The sequence below is a fragment of the Mobula birostris genome, chromosome 15 (assembly GCF_030028105.1).
Source record: "Mobula birostris isolate sMobBir1 chromosome 15, sMobBir1.hap1, whole genome shotgun sequence".
Classification (NCBI taxonomy): Eukaryota; Metazoa; Chordata; class Chondrichthyes; order Myliobatiformes; family Myliobatidae; genus Mobula; species Mobula birostris.
The window spans coordinates 20,920,062-20,947,720 of NC_092384.1; the positions used below are offsets into that span (position 1 = coordinate 20,920,062).

The window sequence follows — 27,659 nt, forward strand, 5'->3', positions numbered from 1 at the left end:
ACACTTCACCTGCAAATCTGTTGGGGTTTGTCTATTGTATCCAGTGCTCCTGATGTAGCCTCCTCTAAATTGGTGAGAAACTGGGGACCACTTTGTCAAGCACCTTCACTCCATCTGCCCAACACATAATTTCCCAAACATTTTCATTCCTATCCCTATTCCCATCCCAGCATGCGGTCCATGGTCTCCTCTTTTGTCACAACAAGGCCATTCCTCTGGGTGGAGGAGCAACACCTGATATTCCATCTAGGTAGCCTCCAACCTGATTGCATGAAGATCAATTTCTTCTTCCAATAAAAAGAATTCCCCCTCCCTCCTCCCTTCTTCTATTCCTCACTCTGGCCTCTTACCTCTTCTCACCTGCCTATCACCTCCCTCTGGTGCCCCACCTTCTTCCATTTCTACCATAGTCTACACTCCTCTCCTATCCTTCTTCTCTATCCCTTTACCTTTCCCACCCACCTGGCTTCACCTGTTTCCTTCTAGCTAGTCCTTCTCCTCTCCTCCATCTCTTAATTCTGGCTTTTCCCCCTTCCTTTCCAGTCCTGATGAAGAGTCTCGGCCTGAAACGTCAACTGTTTATTCATTTCCATAAATACTGCCTGACCTGCTGGATTCTTCCAGCATTTTGTGTGTGCTGCTCTGGATTTCCAGCATCTGCAGAATCTCTTGTGTTCATTGAGGTTAATTGGCCACATGAGTGTAAGTGGGCTGCCTGGTCTCGATAGGCTTGAAAGGCCTGTTAGAAACTGTATCTCTAAATAAAATTTTTCAAAAAATCAACAACAGTAAATCAAAACCCAGAGAGGCTTCCGATCTCTTGTCACCCTCCAAAGGTTTGGAGTAACACCAGGGAGAGAGGACGAATGATATACCTCCTCCACTTTGTCAGCTCAGCGGGAAAGTACAGCCGGAGCAACAGCTATCCGCCACATCAGCTGCTAATTGGACGCACCACCTGTGTGCGTCCAACGCTTAGGCAGCCGTGAAAAATGATCCAGAATTTGAACTGCGATTCATCACTGTGAAATGAGGGCTGGCAGAGGTCCCCCACTGCTTCCTTATTACCATAGCGACAGCTGCATCAGTGGCCTTTTGTTCAATTTATCACCAGGGTTCGAGGAGGACTTGATATCAGGTCAATTCCACAAAAGTGTTGGGCCAAGAGGCAGGAACACATCAATAACTAATGCACAAAACAAATGGTATCTCTGTAACCTCTTTCTCCCTGCATCCCAAAACTATTTTCAGAACAGTCACCGGGTCAAACTGATAATACCGTTATGATTGATGTTAGCTTTGGTATACAACTACAAACATCATAGATCTTTCAAACAGAAACTGCCTGCCTATCATTAAAACATTGTGTGAAACTAACAGCTTCACTCATATGTACATATAGTGTTATCATGGAGAGATTATTGTATACACTCTAGTCTGCACTGTATTTCTTTGACTGATGGCAATGGTTAGTATGCTCTGGTCAGTTAACTCTCTGCATTCTTTCCCCTGGAGCTGGCAGTCATGGGCTCTTGGACCAGACTCACGTGTAAGTGCTGTATATCCCGACCAGTGCAGCCTCTGGTCGCTTTGGAGATGAATGAGGACGTCAACATGGAAACCAAACGATGGCTAATGGCCAGGATCCAGGCCGAGAAGGCCGCTGGTGGTATGAAAATAGTTGATTAATCTCTAGTCAATAAACACCACTCCCAAAATTCCATGTTTAATCAAGATTGTACCTCTTTGGAGACTGACCTTTTCTCCGCGGCTGGGTCAGTGGAGGGACTCTGAGTGAGTGTTTGGCCTTCATCTACCTCCTGTGCATGAGTGAACACCTTCTTGCCCAACCCCACCTCCCAGTGCTGAGAGTGCTCCAATCATGTGTGAGTGGAAGGGAATGATTATTTTTGTTCAGTGTCTGCTTTTGTAAACTAGTGATGAGTCTTTAATGCCTGTGTGGAGTTGTCATAGCTTGCCTCACTCAGTGTGTAGACAATCGACAGCATGTCAGGTCCCTCGCATTGACTGGAATTAAAATAAAAGCAGTAGATGCTGGAAATCTGAAGCACACACTGGTCAGGCAGTATCTGTGGAAAGAGAAACAGAGTTAATGTTTCAAGTCAAAAGACCCTTTGTAACTACAAAGATTTGAAATGGTTTAGTTCAATCTGAAACCAAGACCTTAAATCTGAAGAATGTAAACAGCACAGACATGAGACGTGATTTGTCTATGGTACTTTGAAAGACATAACATTGGACCAATAATGACTAACATTTGACAAAATAATGTGTGGTTTACAAGTTATATACATCCTCAAAGAAGAAAAGAAAGCAAGTCGAAAAGTGATTACGTTCAGCAAGAGAAGTTAAAGGTCGTACTGAATCAAGAAAAAAGGGGATAGGTAAAATTCAGCAGTCTTGAGGATTGGGAGAATATCAAAATTCAGCAGAAGAGGATGAAGAGATTGATAAAGAATGCAACAGAAGGCCAACAAGAAACACGAGTCCTGATGAAGGGTAATGGCCTGAAATGCCAACTGTTTATTCCCCTCCATAGATCCTTCCTGGCTTGCTGAATTCCCCTTGCATTTTGTGTGTGTGCTCTGTATTTCCAGCATCTGCAGAATCTCTTGTGTTTACAAAAAAACGCTTGTAAAAGCTTCTACGGACGTGTCAAAAGGCAAGGATTAGCAGAAATCAATGTGTAGACTTTTTCTATTTCTCTCACTCATGATGGTCATGTGCATGTCTTGACAGCTGAGTCACTCCACATTATAGCACTCTTCCTTCATATTCACTCTGTCTCTTTTATTAATGAAAATATCCAGTGCATACGTTTCCTCCAAAGATGCTCCTTTTCTCTCATTCTATTTCCTCTTTCCATTGCTACTCCTCATTTCCATTTATTTTCTTTCTCACTCACTATTTCACACCTCTCATTCTGTGTCCCATTTCTTCCTTCAGTCTCTCAATTTCCTTTCTGTCTTTCTATACCCCACTCAGTTATGTACGCAATCAGTCACCGAATCATATGGCATGAAATTTGTATTTTGTGGCAGCAATCTAGTGCAAAGGTACAACAAAATAAATAAACTGTGCAAAAAAAACAAATAATGAATTTGGTCCAAGGAATAAAGAAAATTTTCATAAATTTGATGACAGAGGGGAAGAAGTTGTTCCTGAATCGTTGAGTGTGGGTCTTTAGGTTCCTGTATTCCTTCCTGATGGAAGTAAGGAGGAGAGGCCATGTCCCAAATGCTGAAGGTCCACGATGATGGATGCTACCTTTTTGAGGCACTGCCTCTCGAAGATGCCCTTGATGGTGAGGAGAGCTGTGCCGTTGAAGAAGGTGATGGAGTCTACAACTCTCCCCAGTCCTGCACATTGGAGCCTCCAAACTAGGCTGTGATGTCACCAGTTAGAATGCTCTCCATCATCCGTCTATAGAAATGTGTGAGAGATTTTGGTGACATGCCAGTGTACATCAAGCAATGTAGAATGTACCACTTTGTTGCATTACTTTGCTTTCACATCACTTTTTATTTCTTCTGTTAGCTGCCTCTCTGACCTCCCTGTTGTACTTCCTCCGGACATCATACAGGGAAGCCACTAGCACTGGGATTCTGAAAGGATAAGACTAACAAGACAAAATAGTTTCATTTGTATCCATGAGCTCCCTCTCCTTCCTTGAGCAGGTGCAGAACTAATGGTCCATCCTGGTGAAGATGACGACGGGCACATGCTCATTGTTTCTGCATCTCAACATGTCCTCCTAAGGGCTGCTGAGGTTCTTGGATTTTACAAGCTCTACAAAGATGGCTCCATGATCTCATTTTCCTACAGGGACAGAAGAAATTTTAAAAACTCAGGTATCATTTTCACATTGAGAAACTTCTACTGCTTTGTGGTTGTACAATGTTTTCACTCCTATATCTTCCTTTCAGATAACATTGACGAATTTCTGACTTTAGCCGAGCGTCAGTTCATCATTCTACGAACACTGGAGAACATAAAAGCCGTGGATGAAGAGTATATTCCAGGATATCCAACAAAGACCCTCTATCCAGGAGAAGCAATTTGTAAGTTCTAAGACTATTAGAAAGAGGTGTTTTTACTCTTTGAAATATAAATACCATTCAAGTTATTTCATCTTTCATAAAGTGGATGACACAAAAATGTTGGAAGTGAAATGGTGATCTGTGCATTGCAGTTGCCATTCATTCAGAGAAATGACCACGCCATACAATTCTTATTCAACACAAAATAACAGCATTGCAAGTGCTTTCTGTCAGCTCAAGAATAAAACCAACAAAAGAACTTGGAAAACATGATCAATACACTCTCAAAATGCTGGAGGAATTCGGCAGGTCAGGTAGAATCTGTGGACAGTCAACATTTTGGGCCAAGACCCAATCCTGATGAAGGGTTTTGGCTTGAAACATCAACTGCTCCTTTCACTCCACAGATACAAACTGAGCTGTTAAGTTCCTCCAGCATTTAGTGTATTTTGATCAAGATTTCCAGCATCTTTTGTGTGTCTGGAAACACAAAATGAAGCTTTCTTCATACTTAATAGTGTAAATTGAGGAGCATGCTCAAGAATACATTCAGCAGAAAAGAGAAATATAAAAACATATTGTTTAGTCCAATAGCCTGCTGCTCTGGTCCATTAATACCTTGAGTATTGTGTCCTAATTCTGGTCACTGAGAAACTAAAGGGAGACTGGTGTGCTGGTGAGTGAGCAGAGAAGATCCACCAATCCGAGCTGCGATATCGGAAAAAAAATGGGGGACACCTTAACCTAAATGAAATATGATCTGGAGGAAATAAGCTAAGATAAGATAAAACTTTATTTATCCTGAAGGAAACTATTGTTGCAAGGGTGCTCAGTCAGTTATATATACCTTAAAATACAAAATGTGATATAAAAAAGACTACAAAATGTGCATTAAAAAGTAATAATGCAAAATACAGATGAGCAATGAAACCATATACTGTATGTAAGTACTTAAGGAAGAGGAGCTATAGAGTTTTATAGCCACAGGGAGAACTTCACTTAATTTCATTTGACCGCTTTGATTTAGTGCCTGTGTGCTCAGTTCTCAAACATGTTTGGCTTTAGTTCACAGATTGCAGAAAAGCAAGATCCTGCATGCCTTCTATCCATTGCATCATGAGGAACTGCTGAGTGAGCTGGAATCAAACTGGCATACTCACAGGAAGCTAACTCTACAACCCGTTGGTGAGCAGACCAAAGTCAGGAAGCGGGACTGGTTCTGTCAGTCCAGCCTTCTTTCCACCCCTCCACATATTGTCAGCCAGATGCTCAAGATGCCCTCCCAGCTATGTCTAGAATCTTCTCAAAACCCACCTTACCAACAAGTCTAGACTTCATCCAAACTCTCTCTGTTTCTGTTCTCATCCCAGTTAATGTGATCTTATGGCATAAACTCACAGTTGCTCAACTGCCAGTGCTCATGTTTACTAGTTTCACTGCTCTTGCCTGGCAATAATTGGTGTGTTTTTCTCTCTTCCTTTTACTTACTTTCCTGGGTAAGTTCAATCATTCAACTTGATAAAATACCAATACGAAAGTAAAGCATTAAACTGCATTTTCCTTGCCAGACGTTCTACACACTTGATGGGACTCTATATTGTGGGTTATGTCAAGGATTGAATATATAATGGGATATGACAATGGTTATAGTTAAGTTTTTTTGAAGTGTGGTTTTGGGCAAGGATCCTATATATTATGGGACTTGACATTGATTATAGCTCTCAAGTTTATTGCCATGTGTACAAATATGGTGAGGTCCTGGTTCTATGAAAATCTTGTTTGCAGCAGCATCACAGTCATGTAGATCCAGACAACATGACCAATAAATTATAGGAACCTACACTAATTGGCCACTTTATTAGGTACACCTGTACACTTCTCGTTAATGCAAATATCTAATCAGCCAATCATGTGGCAGCAACTCAATGCATAAGAGCATGCAGACATGGTCAAGGGGTTCATTTGCTGTTCACACCAAACATCAGAATGGGGAAGAAATGTGATCTAAGTCACTTTGACCATGGAGTAATTGTTCGTGCCAGATGGGTGGAGATTTGAGTATCTCAGAAATCGCTAATCTCCTGGGATTTTCACACACAATAGTCTAGAGTTTACAGAGAATGGTGTGAAAAATGAAAAGAAACACCCACTGAGAGGCAGTTCTATGGGCAAAACTGCCTTGTTAATGAGAGGGGTCAGAGGAGAAAGGCCATACTGGTTCAAGCTGACAGGAAAGCAACAGTAACTCAAATAACCCCATGTTACAACAGTGGTGTGCAGAAGAACATTTCTGATTGCGCATGTCAAACCTTGAAGTGAATGGGTTACAGCAGCAGAGGACCACAAACATCCACTCATTGGCCAATTTATTGGATACAGAAGGTACGCAATGAAGTGGCCACTGTATGTACACATGATAAACTTGAATCTTGTCTCATTATTGTGTGACTTTTTTCTTTACAGATTCTATTTACAGATATTACGGTGGTTCTGTCGCCATGTACTTCAGTTTTCTGGAATTCTTCACCTGTTCACTTGCACCAATGGCGATCTTCGGTGCCATGATGGTTGCCCTCTCGATGGACACCGTCGATAAATGCATCCTATTTTCGGTTTTCAATATAATCTGGTCAACGGTGATCATGGAGTTGTGGAAACGTCATAGCTTCGTCCTATCCTACACTTGGGGCACACTGCAGATGAACAGTCAATTTGAGGAGCCCCGTATGGGTTACGAAGGCCCAATGAGTACCAACCCCATCACCCTTCGCCAACAGCCATATTACCCCGCATGGAAGCGTAAAGTGAAAGTTTGGCTTGTTTCTGTTCCAGTCCTATGTTTGTTTCTCGCCTTTTCTCTCTGCACAATGATTATTTTCTTCTGGATGGAAGCTTGGGTCAAGGCCTTTTACAGCGAACGTGAAAACTATTGGAGCTGTGTGCTGTACATCCCAAGCATTCTTCACACTCTCTGCATCACTGTCCTCAACGCCTGGTACAAAACAGTCGCCAAAATGCTTACAGAATGGGGTAAGGCTGTGCTGAGAGTTGAGGAAGACTGCATTCAAGTGGCACTACTAGAAGCCACACTGCCCACAACCCCTGCTTCTATAGGAAGCCTTTGGGCAAGCTATCAATGGTTTCAGGGTTATGTTGTTCCTACAGAGGTGCTACCTCTCTTCATCTGGCAACATGACTAGGAAATGGAGCTCTGCAAAGTTCCAGGATGTGGCTTGTTTGTTTCCTGGGCCACCATACTTCCTTAAATATCCCTAAAATGTTGCTGATTTTCCTAGCCAACTATTGGCAGCACATCCTAATGGGTTGGTAGAATGACAGCATTGTACTTGGGTGACACCACTCTGTGATAGCACTACCCGCTCCCAGTCAGAAGGCCGTCTGCTCCCTCCCTAAACAAATCAGCAGACTGCAGTGCAGGGGGAGTGTTGCCTTGACAAAAATGCCATCCTTCTCATCAAATGAGAGCCAAATCTCCACCTTAGGTGGACCTAGAGGATCCGTTTGTGCTATCTAATGGAATGCACTCCCAACAAACATCTCCTGCCAGTTGGGTGGTATTTGCTCATGTGACTGTGTGCCAAAACTTGTCTATTGCAACAATGACTGTGCTGAGGGGGTGGGATTGATGGTGGTGACTAGTGTGAATGAAAGCTGTGAAGATACAAAAAGGCTAACAAGGATGGAAGAATTAGAGGACATTTTTTTGACAGAATATATTGCATCATTTTTTTCCAGAAAATCATCGACTAGAATCCTCTTTCCAAAACTATTTGACAGTCAAAGTATTGGTGGTAAGTGTACCTAAGCACACACTACATGTCCAAATCTGTAGTGTTTTTAAGTGATGTGACCTCAGCTGTGAATGCCCTTCTTCAAAGGAGGCTGGTTCAAGATTCTGCTGCAAAGACAAGGATGGGGCCTCCTTAAACTTTCCAACAAGGTCAATTGCCACCTTGACTGGGTCACCAACACAAGAGATTCTGCAAATGCTGGAAATCTTGACCAAGACGCACAAAATGCTGGAGAACTCAGCGAGTCAGGCAGCATCTAAGGGGAGGAATAAGCACTGGCTGTATCGGGTTGAAAACCTTCATCAAGAACATTCATGGCTAATTTTAGTAGAAGAATTCATAACGTACAGCTATGAAAGATGAAGGGTCTCAGCCCAAAATATCAACTGTTTATTCTTCTCTATAGATGCTACTGGAGCTGATGAGCTCCTCTTGCACTTTATGTGTGTTAATTGGATCACAGCCAGCTGTCTATCCACAAGGGACAATTATGGCTTGAGCTTTGCACTGTCATTCAGTGCAATGGTGTCTCACCAAAAGCTGCAGTAAATGGATAGACCTAGCAGTCTGATGGTGCGTGCTCCTATTTCATGGTCAGTGCTGCAGATAGGTGGTGCTTGTCGCTATTCTGTGGCAGAAGAGCACCCAATACTTTGATGGAAGGTGAGCCCTATGCAGCATACTTGAGCTGATAATCAACCATTGTGATCACACATTGAGGCCTCATACCTACTTTGAGCCAATATGAGCAATTTGTGTCACCACTCTTCCTTGACACTCTATTTACATTTAACCCCTTAACACACAGAAGGGGTGTCAGTCCATCTGATAATGGAATCAAATAAAGTTAGCTCCATTGGAAAAGTTTCAAAGACAATATCAAAAAGGTTTCAAATATTCTCAGTAATTAGTGTTGCTATTAAAATATGTAAAATCCAAGGACAACTATTAATATTGCTCTACATTTTCAGTTTCGCTTTGTCAATTGCTTTTCCGCATTGTTCTACATCTCCTTCTACCTCCAGGACCTCAACCTCCTCAGAAAGGTAGGCATTTGCAAATGGTCTTCAGGTCCAGGGCACTATAATTGCGATGTAGTTGGAAAGTAACGGGGATGACAGCCTGGAAAGGATGATTATCAACCAATTTGACCAGCACTTTAAATCAACCATCAACTTCATGGTGTCATCCAACAGGAATATGCCAAATACATTTTTCTTGATCAGATTCAGAGTGAAAAGCATGAAAGCTGAAGCCTCAAAGCAAATCAAAATATTGAGATAACTAGCTTCCCCGCCACCACCACTGAATCAGGAGATTATTGTTCTGAAAACCTGAAAGATATGTCCTAATGTCCTAAGGTATTACTCCTGCACTGAATGCAAGATTGAAAATATAAAACATTTATTATCATTTAGATTATTATTTATAATTTAATTATTTTATAATGAATTAAAGGATAAGAACATTGCAAGCAAGCATTCCTACAGTATATCAGGCACATGTTCAATTTACGCATATACAGTAGGTATGCTAGTGACAGAAAAACCTTTAGCTGTCAATTGATTGTAAAATGAAAATTTGCGATTTCCTAAAGCTTGCTGAGGCTGTGTAGGTAATTAAACTGCCTGGGATATCCTTCTCACTCTTGAGCTACGTTTTGATCAAGACCAAAACATTAGCAGTGGCTAATTTTGGCAGGAGAATTCCAGCTTTACACCCTCTTAACCCATTTATCAAAATTGCTCATGGCAGGTATTTTGCTAGTGGGTATATTCACTGATGGTAGCCTCTAATCTATCTTTAGTTTAGATGTTCTACTTGTTTAACGAGGCTCTGCTTCCTTCCAACCTAGAAACTTGCATCGCTTCTCATTCTGACCCAGATCATTAATCAGTTCCTAGAGACACTGCTGCCCTATTTCTTCAAGACACTTAGTGGGAAAGCGGCAGGTCTGGAGGTCTGCACTGAGGAAAGTGCACCAGATATTGACAAGATAAAACTACAAGGACAAAAGGCAACATTTCCTGTAAGTATTTTCATGAGAGCAGCTTCACTTAAGTGAAGCTTGTACTATTGCCTCCAAAACAACCACTGCAAATTTTAGAATGTATGTTCAAAGCAATTCTATTATCATTTGCAAAAATGAATTATCAGCTATCTTTTGCACTGCTATAGTGTGTAAGCTTGAACAACTTTCTTTCATATAATAATAACTTGGAGAGTAATGTAATCATCAACTTAAAAGTCTGCAAAACCAGGAATCAATGTGAAAATTATCTTTTGTGTTAATGAGCATATTTGAATAATCTAACAAAAAATCCAGACAGTTTATCATTTAAGTTACAATTACATTCAGGAAATATAGGATTTAATTAGCAAAGAAGCATTGAATCACACAGTTTCAAAAACTTCAAATGGAGGTTGTTGCAAAGATTTTAGAACTCTGATTATACCCACACTTGGAATATTGTGTTCAATTCTGGTCGCCTCATTATAGGAAAAATATGGAATCTTTTGAGAGGGTGCCGTGGGGATTTATCAAGGTGCTGCCTGGATTACAGAGCATGTCTTATGGTGATAGGCTGAAAGAGTTGGGACTTTTCTCTTTGGAGTGAAGGAGGATGAGAGGTATCTTGATAGAGGTGTACAAGATGGTAAAAGGCATAGATCAAGTGGACTGCCAGAGACTTTTATCCAGAGTAGAAATGGCTAATTTGAGGGGCATAATTTTAAGGTGATTGGCAGAAAGTATAGGGATGATGTCAGAGATAATAATTTTTAACACAGTAAGTGGTGGGTGCCTTGAACACAATGGTAGTAGAGTTACCTACATGAGGGATATTTAAGAAACTCTTGAATTGGCACATGGATGATAGAAAAATGGAGGGCTCTGTGGAAGGAAAGGTTTATATTGATCTTAGAGAAAGATAAAAGTTCCTGAAGGGTCTATATTGTGCTGAAATGTTCTATGTTTCAAAATATTGAAGTAAAGGAGACTTTAAAAACTGCTTTTTATTCCAAATGATATTTACCACTTGTCTGGTGTTCTTGGTTGTCATTATCCCTTCATAACCATAAAACTCCTTAAAACAGGGACAAGCAAATGTGCTTTCAGAGAGTTTTCTATTGATAGCTCCTCCACACTTCACAATTTTTTTTTTTCTCAGCTCATCTTAAATCTAATGACACATGTTCCTTCTACTTGTGTCCTGGCCAAGAGTTGGCAAAATTCTTCAAATGTGTTGGAAAGGAATGTCATTATACCTGGTCTCCAAAATGGAAGAACAGAACTGTCCTTGAGGTCGGACTCTCCCACAGAGCTAGAGATGGCAATGAATGCAGCTTCCCACGGAGATGTGATGCACTAATTTCAAACGCTTGCACTGAACTCGAAATGGCACTGAATTCAGTTCCCTCTCAGATAGTTCTGATCTCTTAGACTCTCTTATACTAGCGCAGAATGCTGATTTCTCCACCGTGGCTTTAGACAACTGCATGGTGTTTGAGATGAAGATTCAGACATGCTGATTTTCTATTCTCCATTAGATTTGCCAGAAGACTAATAATCACAAATACTCTGATTGTATGTTCATGATCATTTGCCCATCCGCTTCAAGGTTCAATGTGTTGTACATTCAGAGATGCTCTTCTGCACACCATGAATTATTTGAGTTACTGTTGTCTTCCTGTCAGCTTGAATCTGTCTGGCCATTTTCCTTTGACCTCTGCCATTAGCCAGGCATTTCCACCCACAGAACTGTCGCTCATTGGATTTTTTTTGGTTGTTTTTTGCACCATTCTCTGTAAACTCTAGAGATTGTTGTGTGTGAAAATCTCAGGAGAAGAGCAATTTCTGAGATACTCAAACCATCCCATCTGACACCAGCAATTATTCCACAAAGTCACCTATAACACATTCCTTCCCCATTCTGATGTTTGGTCTGAACATCAGCTGAACATCTTGACCATGTCTCCATGCTTTTATGCATTGAGTTGCTGCCACCTGATTGGCAGATTATATATTTGCATTAACAAGCATGTGTACAGATGTACCTAATAAATTGGCCATTGAGTGTATATCCTTTTCAACCTTCTTTATTAGGTCTTTCAATATATTACACTCAGTAAATATTTTAAGTATAATTAAAGAAGGATGGAAATGCACACACCTTAAATTTGAATAATGGTTGTGGGTTGTCGACTGACCCTGATGACAGCAATCGCTTCCCTCCTGTGTTGTGTAGTCCTTTGTCAATAGTATCCAAGTAAAATGAGCACAACTATTAATTTAAGATTCTGTTATTGCTTCTGATATAAAATACTCATCTTTCATTGTGCTCTCTAATTTCCCTCACTCGTTTTCTTTCTGCTTATCTGGATGTGCCTTTTCTCACAGCTGAGGCAATCTGGGTTCAATCTGACCCCTGATGCTGTCTGGGTAGAGTTTGCATGTTCACCATGTGGCCACGGAGGTTTCTGAGGGTGTTCAGTTCCCCCCCCCACATCCAAAAAATATGTGGGTCAGTGGGTTAATTGCCCCTAGAGTAGGTTGGTAGAAAGTCTGAGGGGAATTGATGGGAAAATGGGGAGAACAGCATGGGGTGAGTGCAAATAGATGGTAGGTAGTCACTGTGGACTCAATGGGGTGAAGGGTCTGTTTCTGTATTATGGGACTGCAAACTTTCTCCACATGAGGGCAATAAAGATTCACAGGAATGTGAACTGATGCTGACTGCGTTTGATTTTCAGTTTCATTTTGGTCATCATCTACCACTATATTTTTCAGCAATTACCATCAATCCCCTTGGCAATTCTTGCAGTTAGGAGGATATTTTTTAAGATGGAAGTTGCAACATTACTGAGCACACCAACTTCAGAGCACTGGAAACCAGGACTGGGACTGGAAACACTAGAGACGAGGCCTGGAGGTTGTGTATCGGTACTGAGAAAAGTGTGGTGGATGCACACAGGGAAAATTGCACAGACAATCTTATGAGAATAGTAAACTAATAACTAAGGATCATAGGCAGGGACAGGAAAGAGACAAGAGTATTGGTATGACTTAGAACAAGGATGAGTTGGTTTATAGTTCTAAGGCTTCCAAAAATCCAGTCCCATTACCAGCATAAACATGGAAGCTTACGAAGAGTGAATATTAATAGGCAGTGTTAGGGTCTCAGTACTCTATATTGATGGAGAAGGAGTGGTTTGAAGATCAGGGATTTGCATAGGCTGGGAGTAATGTGGTTCCTACATTGGACAAGATTCTACTAGTTCAGATAGCAGAACAGGTCTGAAATGCCATTTATCAGAGTGGATAGCCAGGCATTTTTTCCCAGCGCAGAAATAGTAAATGCAAGGGGGTGTAATTTTAAGGAACATTATGGGGGAGTGTCTGAGGTCAGTTTTTTCTGAGTGGTAGGCCTGTGAAATGCACTGCCAGGAGTGATGGGACAGGCAGCTACATTAATGACATTTAATAACACTTATATCGACACACAGAAGATCAAGAAATAGAGGGCTATGTAGGAGGGGAGGGTTACATTGATCTTAGAGTGGGTTAATATGAGTGAGGTTGGTGTTCTGGAGCATGTTGATATTAAGGGAGAGGAGGTGTTGGAATTGTTAAAATACATTAGGACAGATAAGTCCCTGGGGCCTGATGGAATATTCCCCAGGCTGCTCCATGAGGTGAGTGAAGAGATTGCTGAGCCTCTGGCTAGGATCTTTATGTCCTCGTTGTCTACGGGAATGGTACCGGAGGATTGGAGGGAGGCGAATGTTGTTCCCTTGTTCAAAAAAGGTAGTAGGTATAGTCCGGGTAATTACAGACCAGTGAACCTTATGTCTGTGGTGGGAAAGCTGTTGGGAAAGATTCTTAGAGATAGGATCTATGGGCATTTAGAGAATCATGGTCTGATCAGGGACAGCCAGCATGGCTTTATGAAGGGCAGATCATGTCTACCAAGCCTGATAGAGTTCTTTGAGGAGGTGACCAGGCATATAGATGAGGGTGGTGCAGTGGATGTGATCTATATGGATTTTAGTAAGGCATTTGACAAGGTTCCACATGGTAGGCTTATTCAGAAAGTCAGAAGGCATGGGATCCAAGGAAGTTTGGCCAGGTGGATTCAGAATTGGTTTGCCTGCAGAAGGCAGAGGGTCGTGGTGGAGGGAGTACATTCAGATTGGAGGATTGTGACTAGAGGTGTCCCACAAGGATTTGTTCTGTAACCTCTACTTTTCATGATTTTTATGGATGTGGGGTAGAAGGGTGGGTTGGCAAGTTTGCAGATGACACAAAGGTTGGTGGTGTTGTAGATAGTGTAGAGGATTGTCAAAGATTGCAGAGAGACATTGATAGGATGCAGAAGTGGGTTGAGAAGTGGCAGATGGAGTTCAACCTGGAGAAGTGTGAGGTGGTACACTTTGGAAGGACAAACTCCAAGGCAGAGTACAAAGTAAATGGCAGGATACTTGGTAGTGTGGAGTAGCAGAGGGATCTGAAGGTACATGTCCACAGATCCCTGAAAGTTGCCTCACAGGTAGATAGGGTAGTTAAGAGAGCTTAACTGGTAGACCTGAGGAGAGCTAAGGTACCGGTGACCCCTGTTTCCATCCAGGGGGTCAGTGTGGACATGGTGGAGGATTACAAATACCTGGGGATACGAATTGGCCATAAACTGGACTGGTCAAGGAACACTGAAGCTGTCTACAAGAAAGGTCAGCGCCGCCTCTATTTCCTGAGGAGACTGAGGTACTTTAACATCTGCTGGACGATGCTGAGGATGTTCTACGAGTCTGTGGTGGCCAGCGCTATCATGTTTGCTGTTGTGTGCTGGGGCAGCAGGCTGAGGGTGGCAGACACCAACAGAATCAACAAACTCATTCGTAAGGCCAGTGATGTTGTGGGGATGGAACTGGACTCTCTGACGGTGGTGTCTGAAAAGAGGATGCTGTCTAAGTTGCATGCCATCTTGGTCAACGTCTCCCATCCACTACATAATGTACTAGGTGGGCACAGGAGTACATTCAGCCAGAGACTCATTCCACCGAGATGCAGCACTAAGCGTCATAGGTAGTCATTCCTGCCTGTGGCCATCAAACTTTACAACTCCTCCCTTGGAGGGTCAGACACCCTGTGCCGATAGGCTGGTCCTGGACTTATTTCATAATTTACTGGCATAATTTACATATTACTATTTAACTATTTATGGTTCTATTACTATTTATTATTTATGGAGCAACTGTAATGAAAACCAATTTCCCCCGGGATCAATAAAGTATGACTATGACTATGACTATGACTATGACTTATGAGGTGTTAACTTTCATAAGTCGAGGGATAGAGTTTAAGAGTCGCGAGGTAATGATGCAGCTCTATAAAACTCTGGTTAGGCCACACTTGGAGTACTGTGTCCAGTTCTGGTCGCCTCACTATAGGAAGGATGTGGAAGCATTGGAAGGGGTACAGAGAAGATTTACCACGATGCTGCCTGGTTTAGAGAGTATGGATTATGATCATAGATTAAGGGAGCTGGGGCTTTACTCTTTGGAGAGAAGGATGAGAGGAGACATGATAGAGGTAGACAAGATATTAAGAGGAATAGATAGAGAGGATAGCCAGCCCCTCTTCCCCAGGGCACCACTGCTCAATACAAGAGGACTTGGCTTTAAGGTAAGAGGTGGGAAGTTCAAGGGGGATATTAGAGGAAGGTTTTTTGCTCAGAGAGTGGTTGGTGCGTGGAATACACTGCCTGAGTCAGTGGTGGAGGCAGATACACTAGTGAAATTTAAGAGACTACTGGACAGGTATATAGAGGATTTTAAGGTGGGGGGGTTATGTGGGAGGCAGGGTTTGAGGGTCAGCACAACATTGTGGGCCGAAGAGCCTGTACTGTGCTGTACTAATCTATGTTCTATGTTCTAAAGTTATACCATAAGAACATTAAGAAATAAGTGGTAAATAAGCCAACCCACCTCCCCTGCCGATCTGCCTGTCCTTTCGATATGATGCATATCCTTGGATGTTAACCTCCCAACTATGATCTTCTTTCAGCCATGACTCAGTGATGGCCACAGTGTCATACTGGACAGTTTCTATCTACTCTACGAGATCATCTACCTCATTCCGTAAACTGTGGGCGTTCAAATATAACACCTTCCGTCCTGTATTTGTCACCCTTTTCGATTTTGCCCCCCCCCCACCAAGTTTCACATCAACTTGGATTTTCAGAAGGCTTTTGACAAGGTCCCACACAGGAGATTAGTGTGCAAACCTAAAGCACACGGTATTGGGGGTAAGGTATTGGTGTGGGTGGAGAGTTGGTTAGCAGACAGGAAGCAAAGAGTGGGAATAAACGGGACCTTTTCAGAATGGCAGGCGGTGACTAGTGGGGTACCGCAAGGCTCAGTGCTGGGACCCCAGTTGTTTACAATATATATTAATGACTTGGATGAGGGAATTAAATGTAGCATCTCCAAGTTTGCAGATGACACGAAGCTGGGTGGCAGTGTTAGCTGTGAGGAGGATGCTAAGAGGATGCAGGGTGACTTGGATAGGTTGGGTGAGTGGGCAAATTCATGGCAGATGCAATTTAATGTGGATAAAAGTGAAGTTATCCACTTTGGTGGCAAAAACAGGAAAACAGATTATTATCTGAATGGTGGCCGATTAGGAAAAGGGGAGGTGCAACGAGACCTGGGTGTCATTATACACCAGTCATTGAAAGTGGGCATGCGGGTACAGCAGGCGGTGAAAAAGGCGAATGGTATGCTGGCATTCATAGCAAGAGGATTCGAGTACAGGAGCAGGGAGGTACTACTGCAGTTGTACAAGGCCTTGGTGAGACCACACCTGGAGTATTGTGTGCAGTTTTGGTCCCCTAATCTGAGGAAAGACATCCTTGCCATAGAGGGAGTACAAAGAAGGTTCACCAGATTGATTCCTGGGATGGCAAGACTTTCATATGATGAAAGACTGGATTGACTAGGCTTACACTCGTTGGAATTTAGAAGATTGAGGGGGGAATCTGATTGAAACGTATAAAATCCTAAAGGGATTGGACAGGCTAGATGCAGGAAGATTGTTCCCGATTTTAGGGAAGTCCAGAACGAGGGGTCACAGTTTGAGGATAAAGGGGAAGCCTTTTAGGACCGAGATTAGGAAAAACTTCTTCACACAGAGAGTGGTGAATCTGTGGAATTCTCTGCCACAGGAAACAGTTGAGGCCAGTTCATTGGCTATACTTAAGAGGGAGTTAGATATGGCCCTTGTGGCTAGGGGGATCAGGGGGTATGGAGGGAAGGCTGGGGCGGGGTTCTGAGTTGGATGATCAGTCAAGATCATACTGAATGGCGGTGCAGGCTCGAATGGCTGAATGGCCTACTCCTGCACCTATTTTCTATGTTTCTACGTGATTGAGAGAATCTGAGTGGAGTTAATGAGAAGATGGGAGGAATGTTCGGCACAGACAAGAAGGGCCAAAAGGCCTGTTTCTGTGCTGTAGTTTTTCTATGGTTTCTATGAATACAAAGGGATCAGTGTAGGGTTAGTGGCACTGGCTGCTTGATGGTGGCAATGGGCTCAGTAGGCCGGAGGGCCTGTTTCAGTCCTGTATGACTCTAAGGAGGTTTGCACAATCAATAGGATTATAACAACCTAAAGAGGAAAATGTGAACTTACTTTTTAGGAGCTACAGGAATAAAATAGTTCAAGTCCCCAAACTAACACAAAATGCTGGAGGAACTCAGCAGGCCAGGCAGCATCTATGGAAAAGAGTAAACAGTTGATGTTTCAGGCTGAGACCCTTCGTCAGGACTCCTGGTGAATCCTGATGAGTCCTGATGAAGCCTCTTGGTCTGAAACGCCGACTGTTTACTCTTTTCCATAGATGCTGTCTGGTCTGCTGAGCTCCTCCAGCATTTTGTGTGTGGTTGCTTTGTTTTCCAGCATCTACAGATTTTCTCTTGTTTGCAGGTCCCAGAAGCGCCCATCAATCAAACCTAGTGAGATCGTTTTAGGCTTTAGTCAGTGCTCTACCTCTAACTCACGGAAGTGAGTGCTCCATATCTCAGGAACAGGAAAAGCCAAACTTTCTTTGAAACATTATCAGTCTTTTATTTACGGAACAGTTCCTCGGTGGTGACTGCTGTGCTCTCCGACGTTCTGATTAGACTTGACAAGGTCTGTTGAAGGCGCTGTCTGTGCAGAAGTCATCATGGTGCAGATGCCTGCGGCAAGGAAACATTGTGGCAGGAGCACGTCCCCGAGCAGGATTATCTCAACAGCTCTGTGAGCACTGACTGGGGCAGTTTGGTCTCCACTATGTGGGAGTAATGTGTAACTCAGAACTTTATTTGATTAAGTCGAAGGTCACCAGCATCGCTGTATGAAATAATTTCAAAGGGCAAAGAGGAACAAAAGCTCTTTCTTCACACGAGCCAGGTCTAGCAGTCAGAATTCACTAAGCTGCCATTAGCTTGTGCTCATGATCTTCCAATTTCTATAGAACAACCCACTGAGTACTAATCTAACATGCCATGGTGATGTGGGCAGGGAATAATGGGGAGGTGGTGGTGTTTGTGAGGAGGGTGGAGGGAATTAGCTTTCAATTTCCAACCTTCCAGTCAGTGTATTAGTACTACACTTTTATGTCTTGAGAGTCAGCACTGACCAGGACTCCGTTACAATACAGGGGCCGGGAGATCAGGTCTGAGGCCAAGCATCCTGCAGTCCTGCAGCGAGTGACTTCCATCTTTAAATCCCATGCTTTTCCCAGCAGGAAGCTATGCCAGGAGTGTAACAAAATCGTCCTTAATTGTCTCCCTTAGATATTCACACCTTTCACTATAGGTGAGCACGGCCTGCAGTGTGAACCATCTACAAAATGCTCTGCAGTTCCTGGCCCAGGCTGTTCTGACAGCACTTCCCAAACTACACCACAGGTAAGAAAGAAGAAGGGAAGAAAGATCAGGAAAACACCACCATCTCCAGCTCCGGGCAATAGATGTGTAAGCAAAGTCTTAAAATCAGAATAAAGACATTTGAGCTCTTTTCCATGTTATTGTCCAGGGAATGTTTGATGAATACATGGAGCTTTTCGTTCAGTTCGGATATGTCAGCCTCTTCTCTTGCATTTACCCATTGTCAGCAATACTCATCGTTTTGAACAACATCGTGGAAATCCGCACCGACGCCCTGAAGCTGGGCCATCTTTTCCGAAAGCCTTTCATCTCACCAGCAGCAAATATTGGAGCCTGGCAGGTGAGGATGGAGGATTGCTGTGGGCTCAGTGGGCAGAGAGGTGAGGAGTTTGCCCCTACTCCCTGTGATCATGTGGGTTTCCTCCAGGAGCTCGGGTTTCCTCCCATGTTATGGGTTACTTGATCACATGTCTGTGATTGGGCAGAATAGACTTGTTACTGTGCTGTATCTCTAAATAAATAAATAGACAGATCTATAGAGAAAGAAAAAGGGAAGGAGTGAGAAGGAGAAGGCAGAAGAGAGAAACGGTGAGAGAGATAGGGAGGAAGAGATAAAGAAATGCAGATTTCAGATCATTTCCCTGACTGCCCACTTTTAAATTGAACATTCTTATGACTTTCCTGCTATCAAGGAGTATCAAGAACAATATAGACAGATAGTTAGAATAGGAACAATTTAGCTCTAAACAATTGCAACAATGTGTGAATATGTGAATTATTACATTGAGGCCGTACTCCACATTTAAATTGGGTTAAAGCAGTGTTCATAATTATCAAACTAATCCACTACAGGAAGATGAAAGACAGTGTGCAGGCAACTAATTCCTCCTGGTTTAATTCCAAATTATTCTGATTTGCTCCATTCAGGCCTAAATAACTAATCACTCTGGAGGATTTCTTACTCTTAGTCTTTCCTGACAAGGGGAAAAGATCAGTCTGTTTGCCAGCTGAGGCTTCTGGCTGTGAAACAATCTCAGGTTCTGGGGCCTCCTCCGTAATGGTTGTAGGAGTTGACCCTGGGACTGCAGGAAGTGATTCCGACAGTTCTGGACACCTTTCTTGGGAAAGTGTTGGCATCCTGAACAGCGCATGGTAAGCTGCTCGATTTGCTGACCTGTCCCAGACAACCAGCAAAGCTTGGAGCCAAGCCTTTCATTTTGAACATACCTAGATGCCCAAGATGTAGTTCTCAGCTTGGATGGTACAACAACTCTCAATCCCCACATAAGGCGACCTCCATCAAGGGCAAGTTCATCCCAAAGCTGGTAAAAAAATAGAGGAACTGGAATTTCTGCATCATATTCCAGCCATTTTGAGTTTCTGTGTAGACCTGACACAGTGCTGGATCCTTTCTGGGTTTTATTTGCATCAACTCTGCTTTCAATTTGCATTAGGGAGTTTATGTCAAGACGAGGGTCGTCTTTTGTAAATTTTCCAAAGGTAAATGGGACAATCCATTAACATTTCTATGTTTAGTTGTCCTCTTGAACTCAATCTTGTACTTCTCAGAATCAGAATCAGGTTCAATATTATCAGCATATCTTGTGAAATTTGTTAATTCTGTTGCAGCAGTACAATGCAATATATGATAATGAAGAGAAAAAGGAAATTGTGAATTACAGTATATATATAATCAAATTAAATGAGTAGTGCAAAAAATAGGAATTTTTTTTGGAAGTCAGTTGATATGGCATGAAAATGGTGGATGGATCTCCAATCAAGTTGTAGTTATCTTGCCACTCACATTCCCTCAATACTGGCCCTCCTGTTTTTACCACATGCAAGCCCAATGTGGCTTGTTGGTTGTAGTATTTCACCATTACGAATGTTAATCCCACAGGAATGATCTTTTCTCCAGTATAAGTTCTTAGCTGGATATCTGCAGGCTTCAGTTCAGCATCTTTGAAATATCATTCCAACTCATTTTGTGGAATGACTGAAATAGCCAAGTCAGTGCCCAATTCCATTTTAATTAATTTGACATTCACTTCTGGTGTGAACCATGTTGCTTGTCTCCTGTTAGTTATTACATTGTAAATCTCAAGACTACTCAGTCCTGTGTTAATCTCATCATTGTCAGATTTTTCATTAACAACAAATTAGAGCTCTTTTTGAAACTGCAGCTTAACTATTATCTTCCCTGTGCAGTCTAGTTATTTTTGTCTGCCCAGCATGTTTTTTTTTGTATGTGTCCTACATTGCTGCATTTTCTGCAAGTTTTGCCTTGAAACCTGAATTGGTCTGGTGTAGAGCATGTGAGCCTCTGCAGCAATGCTAACATAATTTGTTCAGCCAAGCAGGTTTCTGCTTGGACATTACAGTCTTTTTCATGCTTATTTTCATTCCTGACTGCAACTGAATTGCGCCTCTGGCCACTGTTTCCATTGAGATAGCAATTTCAATTGTTCTTTTAAATGTGCATTGTACTTCTGTTAGGGGCCACTTTTGAATGCCTTCTTGTAAGATTCCACAAACTCTCTGACCTCTCAGTGCATCACTAAGCTCATAACTGAACTGAGAATGCTAAAGCAAACTCCTCAATTCAGCTGAAATAGACTCTCCTTCCTTTTAATTCTGCTATGAAATTGAGAGCATTCTGTAATCAACAATGGTTTTAGTTCTAAATGTTCCTACACTACTTTCATGATACCAGCAAAGCTCATTTTGGCTTACTTAGAAGCTTCTAAGTAAATTGTTTGCTTTTTCACCCAATACACTCAGCAAACTGCCACCCACTTTTCATTGGCTATTTCATTTGCTTCAAAATACTGCTCACTTTCCCTACGAATTCCATCCACTTATTGCCTTTTGTTTTCAACTTGACCACCTCTGTCTCTTCCCGAAGAACATGTGCTGTGATTTTTTTAAAAACTTGAATGTCTTGCTGTGTTTTTTTAAAAACTCAAATGTCTTACTGCGCAGTTTTTAACTCGAACATCATGCCACGCTTCAACAAGCAGGTAGTCAGCTCAGGTTTGTTTAAACCTTCCTCATCACCACTGTTGTGTTTTGTAACTCCAAAAGAAAAAAAAACTACTTGAAAGAAAAACACAGGGAGACAAGGAGAATGTGTACGTTTCTTCACTTTAGCGAAGTGCGGCATCTGACATGGTGGCATGATGACACATGCCATTCACATACTTTTACATATAACCCATAATAATTATGTAAACAACAAGAATGCTTAATCAAGCAATATATTTACAATACTACTCAAATATTGCTGAAAAATTAAATACACAACACTGTATATCTCTCATTATACGTTTTTTTTATTTCACAGATTGCATTTGAGACTTTAGGATTCATGTCAGTCATCACCAACTGTTTGTTAATTAGTATTTCCCCTCAAGTGAAAGAGTATTGCACAGAAAATAATGTAACCGCTAATAGTGTGTTAATCTGGGCCCTTGGAGTGGAGGTAAGTGAATGTCCATTTGGCTCACTCTTCTGCATTATGATACACACATGCACAGCACCACATCAGCTAGAACATAAGATGGGTTTGCATCTACGACATTTAAGAATGAGAATGTTGACGCACTTATTGGTACAGGTCTTATATAATTTGGAATTTTAGTTTAAGATACTTATCTTTATTTTCTTGTCTAAGTGCATATAGTTTATGCTAAGCCTATGTTAACTTATGCTTGTCACGATTGTAATGTGCTGTGCTGCTGCTGCTGTGTAATACTAACTTAAATGGTATTTATACCTTATTTGTACCATGGCCATGACAATAATCTTAAACTTGAAATAAAAGGGCTTATGCTGTTCTCATCCCTGACAAAGTGGGCAACACAGTAGTGCATCTAGTAGAACTATGATCCAGATTCAATCCTGACTTCCAACGCTGTCTGTGTGGAGTTCACGTGTTCTCCCTGCCACAGTATGAGTTTATTTTCCCATCTCAAAGATGTGCAGGTTGGCTGGTTATCTGGCCACTGCAAAATGCCCCTGATATGTAGGGGAATGACAGAATCTCGCATTTGTGTATACAAACAGCTCAGTGTGGTTAGAATGAATCATGGACCTTGGAGGTGCTTTGAATCTTAAAAAAATTCGCAAAAATTATTGTGTACCTTAGGCTTAATGATTTGTCTCGTGAACCTTCAGTTCTGACAACGAGCCATCTGCTGCTTACTTCGTCTTATTTCTGTCTTTCAGCATGTCCTGCTGGTTATAAAGGTAATTTTAGCGGTTGCTATTCCCGACGTCCCACAGTGGGTGAAGCTGAGGATGGACAGAGTTGAGTATCAGTCTCTTCAGGCCCTCAAGCACCAGGTAAGGTACTGGTTAGCTGTAAAGCAGAGAGAGAGAGGGCCGGCCCTTCAGAAACACTTTCCACTAACACAATGGCTTCCGTGGAGGGAACTGTGGCCAACGGTGCCGTGCAGGTATGAGAAGCTTCGGGCTGACTTCAGAATAAAGTGTTGATGGTGTCAGATGGAGCTAAGTGGGATGAAGATCATTTGATCAGAATGGCCTTTATTGGTGCACAATGAATGACAGGAGGTGCAGGAGCAAACCTGCAGCGGAGTCCCATTGCTGGCAGATTTGGTGGTCTGCCATTAATTACTGATACAACAAAGTGAGTAGCGTTTCGGCCTTGCCAGCTGAATGTACATGTGTCAGGATGTAGTGTCTGCAGCCTTGAGCATCGTTGCTCAATCTTCTTCGTAGTTTTCTCTCAGCCACAATCATGTGTTGGCTCTGCACTCCCCCAATTCCAATTACTAAACCCGCCCTAAATTGACTCACTTTGCTACCAGCAGCCTTGTTTTCAGATGCCAAGGCCCTAGCTCAGAATTTCTCCACATTCCTCAGTCTCTTTCCTGCTTGAAGAGACAAAGTGAAACCAATTCCTTTGACAAAGCGATTGGCCACCTCTCTTTTTGGTTTTTCAACCAAAAACCATTCACTTTGGTTCAGCAATTTGGGGCATTTTGTTACCTCCTATAAATGCTAGTTATGCTTATAGTTTTAAAGACCTCTGTCAATTCAACCTCTGCCCTGAAGAAACAGAATCTTAAGGTAGTATATAAACACAGATTCTGCAGCTGCTGGAAATCCAGAGGAACACATACAAAATGCCAGAGGAATTCAGCAGGATGGCCAGCAGTGTTGGAGAGGAATAAAGAGCTGAGGTTTTGGGCAAAGACCCTTCATCAGGATCAGACTTTGATAATGAAATGACTTTGACCCAGTCTATTCACCACTTCCTGTAAACGTAACCCCAAAAATGTTATTGGCTTGAGGTGCATAATTAAAGGAGATGTAATAGACTGAGACAGTATATTAGTTTGAAATGTGCATTAGCTTGTGGGGCTGCAGATCTCACTCAGAATTTTAACAGGATTTTTTTTCTTCTTACCTCAGTTGTTTGAAGAAGATAAAGGCCCTGGCAGAGAAACGAGGAAGATTGATGGAATCACTGGATCCAATTCTGCTGATAACACTCTGCAGGCCAGCAATACACAGCTGAACTTGCTGTGAACGCCACATTATTGCACGATGATGCACACACCAGATTAAACACAAAGGTTCCTTCTCAACAACTAGCTCTACTCCTTCACCATTTAGTTTCATGTGCTGGATTTGGTTCTCCTGCATGTATGATAAGGTGGCTTTCTAGTTTCATAATTCCTCAATATATGCAAAAATACATTTATAAAGCACGGTTGATTTTAAACCACATCCCCACCACAGGAACTACAGCTTCTAATAGTGTTTCCTGCTTTGCATTTTTATTTGGAGACACAGAACAGTAACGGGTCCTTCCGGCCCAACGAAGCCGCATCACCCAATTACAACCATGTGACCAATTAACCTGTTGCTAATCTGGGTGCTTTGGGAATGTGGGAGGAAATTCATGTAGAAACAGGAGAACATAGAAACCCCTTACAGAGAGTGGCGGGAACTGAACTCCTGGTGCTGTAGTAGCGTAATGTCACCATACCGCCCTACCATTTTGATTAGGGCAGTAAACTGTAAATCACTGACAACACACAGCAGGAGTCTCACAAAGAAACAAGAGCAGCGTCGTAGCTCGATGACACAAGAAGGTCCCAGTTCATTCCTCACTGCTCTTGAAGTTCCAGCCTCACAGCTATCCTGCTCAAGAAGCCCCTTCTCTTTTCTGCATGCTTCATCCCACAGCCATGGGCTGTAACTTTAGAACAATGGGTCCAGGACAAGACTCCTTTTCAAGCTCGGCAGTCCAGACACCCAAGTGCACAGCTCAACAATTTTGGAATGATGTGTGATCTTCTCAGCCAGAGGTGCCACTGCCTTACACGTACCCAATGATATTTCATGATCGGTTGTGCTCCTTGCTCTCCGGAATAGGGAGGCCCTCCAGGAGAGGACGGAGATTGAAATGAGGTAATGGAGGGTAACAAAGAGGAACAGCTTCTCACTCAGAGTACTGGTGGGATGGATCTTGCTCACAAGAGACTCTGCAGGTGCTGGAAATCCAGAGTAACACACACAAAATGGCGGGAGGATGAGGTAGCAGTGCGCCGCACGCGCGCAGCCCTCTGGTGAAAATGATATCATATCCGTTAAATAGGGGTCGTGGACAATTCTGATTTGATGGAGACAGATGTGAAAGCACAGAGGAACATCTGGAGAAGTTTCTGAAATGCCAGTTCGCTGCCGTTGTTACTGCGCGATCAAGAAATCTTCTGGAGGGAAGGCTCCAAAATCCCTGGCTTTGTCTGCTGCTGGTGACCGAGATTGAGATCGAATCGTTTGGATAAAGATGGTGCTCATTACTTGGTGTTAGAGGGCTGATCGGAGGCTCAAAGTTTTCGGATGACTCAGAGTCGGACTGTCGTCAGCATGGCAGGGAGAGTTTTCTTCCTTCTCCTGTCTGTGTGAGATATGGGACATTTGAGAGACTTTAAACTTTTTATTGTGCCATGGTCTGTTCTTCATCAAGTTATGGTATTGTTGCACTGTTGTAACTATATGTTATAATTATGTGGTTTTGTTAGTTTTTTCAGTCTTGGTCTGTCCTGTGTTTTGTGATATCACACCGGAGGAAATATTGTATCATTTCTTAATGCATGCATTACTAAATGACAATAAAAGAGGACCGCGTGTCTTCATAATCTAAAAAAATGCTGGAGGAACTCGGCAGGTCGGGCAGCATCTGTGGAAAGGAATGAACAGTTAATACTTTGGGCTGAAACCCTTCATCAGGTTTTGGTTTGTTTATTCTTCTGCATGGATGCTACCTGACCTGCTGAGAGCTCCTGCAGCGTTATGGATGGATTACCAGCTGAAAGAGAGTTGGAGACAGAACCTTCACCAGACTGAGGAGATAACTGGATGAGGATGAGACCTTCTGCATAATAATCATGTAGAGCCAAGGCTCCAGCCAGGAAGTAAGGTCAACCTCAATCTTTTACCAGCATAAACGTAGTGGGCTGAATGAGCTCCGCCTGGTCCGTGAACCTCTCCAACACTAGCGATATTCTTTACTTTGTGGTAAATCACCATCCTCCAGCAATGAAACAACCAAATCCATAACTAACCAATATTCTGTCAATATTTTTGGTCGTCACTGGCATCAATTGTACATCCTGATTTTTCAGCAGGAGTATACACTAGTAATTTACGTTCGTTCTTTGAACGTAATTTGAACCCTGACACTTTGGTGAGATTTATCTTGACATGGAATTCTCCCAAATTACGTCAATAAAAATGAACTGCCCAAGAGTCTTCACCAGCGAGACTCTCCACCTCTCTAGTCAGAAAAGGTGTTCTCTTCTACTTCCTGGCCAATTTTCAACTCCCTAGACTCAGGATTACTCCTGGCTGTTGCCACTAATCACTGCCACAGGTCTTCCTTTCCCTTCAGCCTGGAGAGGCTGGCACAGGGATCTGCTGGAATTGCATCCTTTCCCGAAGGGCAGGAGTTCACGACCTGTTCTCCTGTGGTAACACTCATGACTGAAACCTCCCTGCCAGGACTGCTGGATGAACTCGGCAGGTCAGGCAGCATCTGTGGAGGGGAAGGGACAGTTGACATTGTGGGCTGAGACCCTTCATTGGGACTGTAAAGACCTTAAGACTTACAGTAAGAGCAGAATTCTACCTTTTGGTCCATCAAGTCTATTCCACCATTCCATCATGGCTGATTTATTTTTCCTCTCAGCCCTATTCTCTTACCTTCTCCCTATAACATTTGATGCCATGACAATGAAGAACCTATCGACCTTCACTTTAATTCTACCCAATGACTTGGCCTCCACACCTGACTGTGGAATTAAATTCCACAGATTCACCACCCTCTTGCCTAAAAGAAAAAAACATTTCTGTTCTAAGGGGATGTCCTGTGGAAGAGGCAGAATGCAGAACAAAATAGTAAGGGGAGGGGGAGGGGGAGAACCACAAGTTGGAAGTTAATAGGTGTTCAAATCCTTCCCCTTCCCCAACCTCCTGCATTCATATTTTCACCTGGACTAACCTATCATCTGTCACCTTGTGTCCACTCCCCACCCCCACCCTCTTGATGCCCATTCTTGCCTATCACCTGCCACCTTGTACTCCAACCCCACCTTCCCACTCTCACCTATCACTTGCCACCTTGTGCTCCTCCCCCACCCTCCTGCCTTCCCACTCTCACCTATCACTTGCCACCTTGTGCTCCTCCCCCACCCTCCTGCCTTCCCACTCTCACCTATCACTTGCCACCTTGTGCTCCTCCCCCACCCTCCTGCCTTCCCACTCTCACCTATCACCTGCCACCTTGTGCTCCTCCCCCACCCTCCTGCCTGCCCATTCTCAC

General features: G+C 42.7%; 1 protein-coding gene across 4 annotated transcripts in view; it reads left to right on the top strand.

Moving 5' to 3' along the window:
• Nucleotides 1-25,901, top strand: part of ano10b (anoctamin 10b) — a 53,953-nt gene extending 28,052 nt beyond the window's left edge. The window contains exons 3-14 of one of the 4 annotated variants that reach the window (XR_011889235.1): nt 1,516-1,669; nt 3,699-3,872; nt 3,948-4,082; nt 5,127-5,246; nt 6,525-7,091; nt 7,818-7,873; nt 8,845-8,919; nt 9,729-9,902; nt 18,951-19,142; nt 22,146-22,283; nt 23,030-23,453; nt 24,242-24,276. Coding sequence is in view for 3 of the 4 variants with exons in the window: in XM_072279422.1 (XP_072135523.1) it covers nt 1,516-1,669; nt 3,699-3,872; nt 3,948-4,082; nt 5,127-5,246; nt 6,525-7,091; nt 7,818-7,873; nt 8,845-8,919; nt 9,729-9,902; nt 18,951-19,142; nt 22,146-22,283; nt 23,030-23,299 (2,055 nt within the window). In the remaining variant the exon portion in view is untranslated. Of the gene's footprint in view, nt 1-1,515; nt 1,670-3,698; nt 3,873-3,947; nt 4,083-5,126; nt 5,247-6,524; nt 7,092-7,817; nt 7,874-8,844; nt 8,920-9,728; nt 9,903-11,043; nt 11,338-18,950; nt 19,143-22,145; nt 22,284-23,029 lie in introns of those variants that run through there. The other 3 variants (XM_072279423.1, XM_072279422.1, XM_072279424.1) reach the window with 3 other exon arrangements.
• The last annotated feature ends 1,758 nt before the right edge of the window (nt 25,902-27,659 follow it).